The 10279-nt window shown below is 39.6% G+C and overlaps 1 protein-coding gene across 5 annotated transcripts in view; it reads right to left on the bottom strand.

The window, feature by feature from the left end:
* ano2b (anoctamin 2b) overlaps positions 1-10279 on the bottom strand; it is a 106172-nt gene that overhangs the window by 19141 nt on the left and 76752 nt on the right. For all 5 annotated transcript variants that reach the window (XM_032505736.1, XM_032505735.1, XM_032505734.1 and 2 more), the window contains 2 exons: positions 8105-8157; positions 5918-6096 (listed from right to left, as the gene is read on the bottom strand). In XM_032505736.1, coding sequence (XP_032361627.1) covers positions 5918-6096; positions 8105-8157 — 232 coding nt within the window. The remainder of the gene's footprint in view (positions 1-5917; positions 6097-8104; positions 8158-10279) is intronic.

Raw genomic sequence — 10279 nt, 5'->3', positions numbered from 1 at the left:
AAATTTTAGGAAAATAGTTCACCGAAACGTGTTTCTGAAAACATTTTAAGCGAGAAATAGGCCCTACAGTTGCTGAATCTCGAGTAAGTGTTTTAACATAAGTGTTCCTTTTAGGAAAATATTAACAATCGAAAGTGGGCACTACGGCAGTAAGCGGTCGGTGCACATTAGCAGTGTACTGACGGAGGTATGTGGAATGAGACAGGCCTATTGACCCCAGCAAGGTGTCTGGGAACATGGAAGTAGGACGTCGGAAGTCAGACTACCTCAAAAGCAAACTGTGCTAAGAAACATTCCCTCTACAAAAACACATTTACAAAACTATGTAGTGCATAATATTGTAATTGTTGACTTAAAATTATGATTTTTTTGTTTGTTTTATATGTCTTCCATTGTAAATAGAAACTTTTAATGAGACCTCGCTACCACAGCCAAACAAATTTGAAACATCGTGCAAGAAGATATTTTAAATTTAAGCAGTGGAGGACTAGAAGGCTCATGCTCTTATTTTGCCACCATTTTCCACATGTATTCTTATCCTCATGAGCCCACTGCAATGCCACACAAATTATCTGGTTTTATAGGGGGTCATGTGTCAGACTATTTCTTGGCCCCGCGAGCAGGGACTTCCTGGAGTTCTGTTGTCACCGTGAGGTTGCCAGGCAACAATCAAAAACTTCAGGAAGTCCCCGCTCACTGCCAAAAAAAATAGTGCATTCACATGCTCCTTAGATGGTCCAAATTCCCATGTTGGGAGGTTGTTCTTCCGACTTCAGTGTGTTCATGAGCTTTAAGTCTTGATGGGAAAACATCTTAGACGCTGCAGAGCTTTGCTCAGAGCTTTTAAACGACACATAGAGAGCTGCTTCTAGCATTGATTTCTAAACTTTATATTGGTGATTAGGTCCCAGGCTTGTTGTTGTATAATAATTAAAAGTTTTATTACACTCAACCCAACATTTAGTTTTGTTCAAACATTTTGGTGCAAAGACCTTTACTGGGACACTTGAACAGAAAAGAACCATCATTAATGTTATTAGTGACACCTGTAAAGTCAAAACACTTGCTGTGAAAAAGGGAAAAAACAAAGACTGTGTGGTTAATAAAATGACAATTATAATTTCAGGTTACATTTATACACCTAACCCTACAAATGAATTTGAAATCTCTTAGGTTAATGAAAGTAAAAGAAAAAGAATAAGAACTGGGAATGCATGAAACACCGATAACACTCCAAATCGACCGTAAAATACATCAGTTTAACATGTTAGAATAATGTGATGGATCAGATCCAAGTTTTAAGTTTAGACATCGCACGCGCACACCCACCCACCCACTACACACCCAAACACACACACACACACACACACACACAAACACACACACACAGTCATGACAAAATTCTTCTGAAGGCGGAATAGATGAAAAGTCCTGATTGCATCTCTAAGTACTTAACTAGCAGTATAGAAATAATAGAGAGTGCGGACGAATTGTGTGTGTGCATTGAGTGTGTGTCAGCAGGGTCTTATGGTGTCTGATTCCTTATCCTTATACAGTCATGAGTGAGGAATGTTGCCCTGTGAGAGTCATCTCTTCTCTCCCTCTATTTTTTTCTTTCATCTATTCGTCTTTCTCTTGCCAATATTTTACAGTATTTTGTTCTGGCTCAACTTTTAAGGTGAACTAAACTGCAAGACAAGACCTCCCCTCCTGTCGTGCTCCAGTCAATTTAACTTAACTTGGGGGGAATCAAATATAAAATATTATTATCAAAGACTTGTTCTCCCTCTTTCTCGCTTCCTCTGTGTGTGTGTGTGTGTGTGTGTGTGTGTGTGTGTGTGTGTGTGTGGTTTTGGGTGGTGTGTGTATGTGTGTGTGGTGTGTCTGTGCTTTGATAAAGTCTACCGTTGGTTTTAGGGAGTATCTATACGTTATATCCTTGATTATAGTTAGTGTAGTATCTAAAAGACGACGTTTGTGTGTGTGTGTGATATTGTGTGTGTGTGTGTGTGTGTGTGTGTGTGTGTGTGTTATTGCATGCGTGGTTGCGTGTGTGTGTGTTTGTAACACTTATCACAGAACAGTCATGGTGTCAGGTAACACTAAGGTTCAAATCAATGACCTAAAACAATAATATCTTCCTATCTGTTGCAAGAACATGTGCCTTTCATGTCCATGCATTAAGCTTTCACTTTTCTGTGATCTTTTTAAGACTCTCTCTGTGTTTTGTCTTTCTCGTCTCTATCTCTCTGCGTCTCTCTTTCCACAGAACTGTTGAGAGCAGAGAACGGTGACAACAGATCTGGAATCTGGCTTACTTTGATCCAAAACCACTTCCATCCCTCTTCCGTTTATTACTTCCCCCTGGCTGGGTACACAGAGGAACAAGAGAAAAACATTTCCAAAAAAGTCCAAACCCCCATCCAACACATTTCAGATTGGTGTTTGACAGATAAAGGTCAAGTTAAGGTAAATTTAGAAAAATCCCTTAAATTGTTCTTCCTAGTCAGGAGGTATCACTACAGTAACCAGCTGCTGTACATTTAGAATTCTGGTGCTTATGTGCAGCCAAACAAAAACACAGCTTGGTTTGGTTGGAAAAGACCCATTTCTGACTATAAGTTACACAGCTGGATATAGATAAACCCACAGCATTAGTCATGAACACTGTATGGCACACTACTGATCGCACTGTCACTGAACTATGAGTTATGTTGGGGCTCAGTGCTACATTCTAGAAAGTGAGTGTTAACCTGTTTCTCTCCTCATTTTTACTAGCAACGATGATCTGTTAGTGGATCCGTTGTATTTTGGCTTCATTTTTGTACAGTGGGAAAGTGGAGATGCGTCGTAGATTTTAATTTGCATAATGTATATCATGTATCTGCATTTTCATTTAAATCATATAACTGCTGGGTCTCGTTACTTTTTGCTACTTCATCTGCGACATCTTAATTTTTTTGAAGAAATAAATGATGTGTAAAACTAATTTTGGCCGTAGTTGCTCCAGACCCCCCCACTCCACATTCAGTTTAAACCACATTTTTATTTTGCGCTCATCTAGCACTGGGAGAGAAAACGTGTGCAGATTTGTACAGTGTTGCTCTGATCACTGACGCAGAAACTGGCTTCAACTTCCTCACACTGCTGTTTTTAAACTTAATTAAAGATTTAATACCGTAGTGGTAGGCTTCTGTCACACAACCCATCTATTTATCCATCCATCCAACTACAGTACCTCTCCCCCTCATTCCTTTGTTTCCTATGTTAGCTCCACATATTATCTTCTGTTCAATAATAGTATCTCTCATCTCTAAAATTCCTTGTTAATTTATCCATTTATTAATTATTTACCTCTAATTCTTCCTTTTTGTATATATTTATCCATACAACTTGAGTTCCAAAATGAACTGGGTTAGAAAGTAAGAAAGAACAAGAATTACCGCCTTGCAGTTGCAGTTTATATCCATGTCTGTCCACACTCATAATATATGTAGTCAAGACTTTAATAAAGAAGCAGTTTAATAAAAAGAGGTATTGAATGTATTTGTTGGTGAAACATGGATGCTTTACACACATCTTCAGCAAAGAAGCACAAAAGATCCATACATTATCACAGTTTCAAGATTAAGTTCAAAATGTCTCCCTTTCTGTTTCTAAGTTTTCTCAGAACATTCAGATTCAGATTCAGAAATACTTTATTGATCCCCGAAGGGAAACTCTGTATCACAGTAGCACCAGTAGTAAGAAGACAGAGACGGAGCCCTGCAACAGGCAGCTTGCACTTTTCAGCGCATGCGCACACTTCACTTCAGATGATGTCATTTTAAGTTGACCGTTGACTTTTTCTGATATAAAATGTCATCACTTAATCATTTTATCCAATTGGACGTTTGTATGAAATTTTAAAGCTTAGGAATTCTTGAGATATGGCCCGAATACATTTTGTGAGGTCACGTACATGTAAAGATTCCTCCAAGGCGTTTCTGAGATCTCACGTTCACAAGAATGGGACGGACGGACAGACAGACAACCAGAAGGCATGATGCCTCCGGCCACGGCTGTCGCCAGCACGAAGACATACATAGAAATAAATGAACTATCTGGAGAATCTGACATACTTCAATTTACATGCTTAGATGAATCATCTGCCTTATGCAGCTAATACACTGCCTGGATACATACACTGTGCAGCGCTACACACACTGCAGACAGACACACCCTTCTTAGAACATCCTCAAGCCAATTTCATGCCTATAAGCACTCAAGGGCGTCCAGTATCCCATCGTGTTTTGGTGTGACGTACCACACTATATTGGCACAAAGGCTGTATTCTTGCATTGTAATGATTTGCTGTCTTATGTAACAGCGAGCTGACCTGTCTGTGGGCGCCGGCATCCATGACCTTTTCTTCTACAGCGCATTATACTGATATTATGAAAGAGAAGCTTGCCACTGGCATGACTGAGAATGCAAAGAAGATACAATAGTGCACTGTATTTTTAAATCTAAAAAATCATCAACTCTAACCCATCTCAAACCTCTGCAGTTTATTTATGAAACAGGAAAGGCGTTTGGTCATCCAGAATAGAATTAACTGTTGCAATAAAGTGTTTAAATGTTGGGCCTTAAAAGAATAAGCATGGGGCAAATACTTTCTTCTCATCATTTTATTCAAATGTCCTTCAAATGCCCTTGCTCAAGCAATTAGCAATATGAATTATCCCTCCTAAAATGCATCAGCACTACTGTATTTACATATCAATGAATCTAAGACTTGCTCTATGCAGATACCTATTATAACACCTTTAAATGCTGGTATCTCAATTTCCACTACACTGACTATAATTGAGCATGTCAAGATACAAAGCCGGCTATGCCTTTAATTAAAAGATTTTCAATGCCAACAACTACGTAGTTCTGTTGTACACGTGACAAATAACCTTGAACCTTGAATGGTGCAGCCTTGGCTGCTTTATGACTTACTCTGCTATTACAAAAACAGAATCTCTAAGGCCCAGTTGTTAAAAAAGTTGAATCTGGAATAATCTGGCAAAATTATTTGAATTTGGGCATCCACTGTTTAGCTATCCAGGATCAGATCAGATAATCTGTCTTTGTGTTGTGTCTGTTTTTCAAAGCGCCTTTGGTTTGGATCACCCACATCCAGATATAAACTGTTCATTGTTAACATAGCCGCATAACCAGCGCTCTAAATGGGACTACATCTCAGAATGTAGGTTACCAGCTATGTTAAGAACAGCTAGAACAGCTCGCAAGGGGTCGCTTTAAAGGTTTTTTACTTGAGAAAGAAAAAAGTATGGGGTTGCAGCGCAAAAGCTTTCAGAGTTTGACAGCAAATGGTGAACAGTAAAAGGGATTTGATTGTTCCATATTGCGTCCAGTGTGAAAGCAAGAAAGTGCAAATGTTATTCAGGGGGTTACCAAGAGGTCTCTCTATATGATTAAAGATTTGAAAGGAAAGACTAAAACATTTGGAGCTGAACCAAAGAAGAAACAGATTCTAATTTCTCAGATAAGTATGATAACAGTTGCTATTTGTTCTTGATACAGAGACTGAAGGGGGGTATTTATAATAAGCTACTGGATGACAAAACAGGGTATTGTTTAATCCATTACATAAAATCTCCAAAAATAAACTCCTCTGATGTAAAAATAGATAAATTGACTTGACTATTTTCTTGACTGCACAAAATACTCAACTGGAAGTAAAAAAAAAAAATGAATACCTATCTACTTTGATTGAACATGTGGCTTTTTATGATGAATGCTGAATGAAATGATAACAATATTCATTTGTTATTTGTATGTAATGCCTGTCACAAAGGAAAGTAAGTATTGCTTCCAATATCTGTAAGTGGGTGCATGCGTGTTTTTTGTGCGTGTATGTTTTTACCGGCAGATGGTGATGTTTCCTTGCTGTGAGTTCAGCGGTGCCGTGCCAGGTTGGAAATTGGACACGTTGAAGTAGGAGAGCGTGTGGTCAATGAAGCCGTGCATGGTGCCGGTCTGACTGAATGTGTACTGGTAGACGAGCCGGGGGATGAAGTCTGATGTGAAGGAGATCACAAAGGCCTCCACAGAGAAAGAGACAGACAGAGTGAGAGTGAAACATTTGTCATGAGCATTCATTTAAAAAAAGAAAAATCCCCATGAGGCAAGAAGTTTGAGCCTGTAAAATTGATTAAATCTAGGCTTTCACCTCTTTGTTTTATTTATATTTATTTTATTTGAGTATTGTATTCATTTTGTAATATTAAACAAAGTTTGTAGAACTGGTACAAGATAACATGCACAAAAGGGGAATTCTGCTCCCAGTTTTCCATTGCCCTGAAGCTCCTGGGCCAGCTTAAGTGTATGTATATGTATCCAATGCTCCATGGCTCTAGAACAAATAAAAACTCCTGTGGCTTGTTTTTCTGAATCCTCCACATATCTCCTCAGTATTAAAAGTAAACGGAACAGGATTTGTTCCGGTCGCCAAGGAAAAAACCCAGGCATAACACACGCGCGCGCACACACACACGCACACGCACACACACACACACACACACACACACACACACACACACACACACACACACACACACACACACACACACACACCTTGACCTCCGCAGATCAGCAGGTTTAGGTGTTTCAGACATGATTCTGGGATTTCATAAGGTCCACAAAGGTCGGCTTTCTACTTAATATTAAAGAAACATTGCGTAACTATTTTAACTTAAAATACTAGCTTTAAAGCCCTGTTGATGCTACTCTGACTTGTTATAGGCAAGAATGGTGCCTCTGGCAGAGAGCAGCGGCATTGTTGTGCCAGAATTGGAGCCTCCACGAACATCACGCCAGAGGCAAGAGGAGAAAAGGAGAGAATGACCAAGCAAGAGCCCAGCAGACAAGAGTAAATCTCAAATGGGCTTTAGATGTTGGCGAGAGCTTCGCAAAATAAAAGGTTGCAAGACAGATGGTGAGCTGGTCAGCTTGCTGTTGGACTAGTCTGGACCGACAAAAATTAATTTACCGAATAATCGCTGGAACATCCGTCTTTGGCGGATCTCCCGCCAGATGTCCCTCACCTTGCAAAACTCTGTGGGTTTCGGGGAAAGGTTTGGATTGTGTAACAAGGCAGGCCTGCTCGGGGAATGATTGTAAAGATTTACAAAGACTATGTTTACGGTATTTACTCTTTAACTAGGACGTTTTAGGACCGATTGGTGGGAATTCGCTTTGGACAAAATACACAGCGAGACACTGGTAAGACCAAATAAGGTTTAAACATGTATCAGCTAATTTTTATAGCTCTGTTACTGTACCGCTAGTTCCTGTATTGTGTTAACAGTTAATTTAATATTGTGGAATTTTCTTTTGGGCTGGTGCAAACAAGTTGCTTCCCAAGACAATTTTGAAGAGCCAGGCTCACAGCCTCTACTCTAACCACCCAAGATGATTGTAATTGGTTTAATTGGTCCAAAACAACTCAAAGTTTTTGTCCCCTATCCAGGTGTGTATGTTTGGGGGGGCCAGACTTTACTCCGCAGCACTGTGGACATAGGTCTGGCATGCAAGACTACTGCTGGACTAGTAAGTAAAATTAGCTGGCCTGTTATGTCTTGTGTTGTTGCACTTGCTTGATGTCGGGCTGTGTTAGTAAAGTTGTCAACTCGCTAGTTTTTGATCGTAAGTAGTAGTACAACATATTCACCACAGCGGTGTATAAGTGAATGTCACTCTGAAACTGTAGGGGCGCCAAATCGCAAACAAAACACCAATGTTACGCAATGTTGTTTTAAACTACTATCATTGTCTATATATATATATATATATATATTATATGCAATACACATATACTTTACGCATGCACGCTTTTAAAACGCACTAGACAGGCAGCTAGAAACTTACAGTCACCTCTGTGAGTGTCAAAATTGAGTTAGTGCTGACTTATCAAAGTGTTAAAGTGCTTTCTGTGGGATGTTAACGGTCACATTATGTAGAGCACATACATGGATTTATTTGGCATTTATCTGCCTTCATTACTAATTCAATGAGCAGATAGTAGAAAGCGGGACATTGCATTAATACTTACATTTATAATGACTGAGAATTTTCCCATTCCACTCAGTATGTTGTACCATACACCTATAAAAAGAAGAGCAATGAGTGAGAATGAGTCAAGGGATAAGGGGTAGAAGAAGGGAAAAGATGGAACACTGTCTTAAGCACACTGACAAAATGGCAAATGTTTCTGATAGCATGTGAATTAAACTCAATCTGGTTGTAACCTTAACTCTGCCTAAAGTTTTCAATATTACAAAATGCATTTTGTCTGCCATTCCTGTGTGCAGGTTGTTATTTCTCCAACGTTAGTGTTCATCAGATTGCTGGTAATGTCAATCAATTACATTATCCATTGAATTAACTCCATTAAAACACATTTTGTTCAGGCAGCTTCGCATGGAGTATGTTAGATCTATACAGTGCCTTGCGAAAGTATTCGGCCCCCTTTAACTTTTCAACCTTTTGACACATTCAGGCTTCAAACATAAAGATATACAATTTTTATTTTTTGTCAAGAATCACCAACAAGTGGGACACAACTGTGAAGTGGAACAAAATCTATTGGATATTTTAAACTTTTTTAGCAAATAAAAAACTGAAAAGTGGTGCGTGCAAAATGATTGGGCCCCCTTGCGTTAATACTTTGTAGAGCCACCTTTTGCTGCGATTACAGCTGCAAGCGCTTGGGGTAGTGCTCTATCAGTTTTGCACATCGAGAGACTGAAATTCTTGCCCATTCTTCCTTGCAAAACAGCTGGAGCTCAGTGAGGTTGGATGGAGAGCGTTTGTGAACAGCGTGTTCAGTTCTTTCCACAGATTCTGATTGGATTCAGGTTGGACTTTGACTTGGCCATTCTAACACCTGGAGACGTTTTTTGTGAACCATTCCTTTGTAGATTTTGCTGTATGTTTGGGTCATTGTCTTGTTGGAAGATAAATCTCGTCCCAGTTTCAGGTCTTTTGCAGACTCCAACAGGTTTTCATCCAGAATGGTTCTGTATTGGCTGCATCCATCTTCCCCTCAATTTGAACATCTTCCCTGTCCCTGCTGAAGAAAAGCAGGCCAAACCATGATGCTGCCACACCCTGTTTGACAGTGGGGATGGTGTGTTGGGTGATGAGCTGTGTTGCTTTTACGAAACATATCGTTTTGCATTGTGGCCAAAAAGTTCGATTTGGGTTCATCTGACCAGAGCACCTTCTTCCACATGTTTGGTGTGTCCCAGGTGGCTTGTGGCAAACTTTAGACGAGACCTTTTTATGGATATCTTTGAGAAATGGCTTTCTTCTTGCCATTTTCCATGAAGGCCAGATTTGTGCAGTGTACGACTGATTGTTGTCCCATGACAGACTCTCCACTCAGCTGTAGTTCTCTGCAGTTCATCCAGAGTGTCATGGGCCTCTTGGCTGCATCTCTGATCAGTCTTCTCTGTCTGAGCTGAAAGTTACAGGGACGGCAGGTCTTGGTAGATTTGCACGTGGTCGGATACTCCTTCCATTTCAAAATGATCGCTTGCACAGTGCTCCTTGGGATGTTTAAAGCTTGGGAAATCTTTTGTATCCAAATCCGGCTTAAACTTCTCCACAACAGTATTACGGACTGCCGGTGTGTTCCTTGGTCTTCATGATGCTCTCTGCGCTTTCAACAGAACCTGAGACTATCACAGAGCAGGGGCTTTATACAGAGACTTGATCACCACAAGGTGGATTTATTATCCCATCAGTCATTTAGGACAACATTGGCTCATTCAGAGATCCTCGCTGAAATCTGGAGTGAGTTTGCTGCACTGAAAGTAAAGGGGCCGAATAATTTTGCACGCACCACTTTTCAGTTTTTATTTGCTAAAAAAGTTTACAAATCCAATAGATTTTGTTCCACTTCACAATTGTGTCCCACTTGTTGATGATTCTTCACAAAAAAATATTTTTTATATCTTTATGTTTGAAGCCTGAAATGTGTCAAAAGGTTGAAAAGTTCAAGGGGGCCGAATACTTTCGCAAGGCACTGTAGTTCTGTAAAACAAAAGGTTTACATATAACATAGCTTATGGTTCTGCCATCAAGTAAAACCCTTCAAATAGTTTACTTTTCAGGAACATGTAATAAACAAGACAGAAGTTAAGTTTCCATCCACTTGTCAATCAAATTATTTGTAGTTTGGTAAAAAAACACATGTGAATAAAGCTGGTGAAAGTGTGTTTCC

This window comes from Etheostoma spectabile, chromosome 23 (genome assembly GCF_008692095.1).
Source record: "Etheostoma spectabile isolate EspeVRDwgs_2016 chromosome 23, UIUC_Espe_1.0, whole genome shotgun sequence".
Classification (NCBI taxonomy): Eukaryota; Metazoa; Chordata; class Actinopteri; order Perciformes; family Percidae; genus Etheostoma; species Etheostoma spectabile.
The sequence above is the reverse complement of the archived record's forward strand: the minus strand, read 5'-3'. Positions and strand labels throughout refer to the sequence as shown.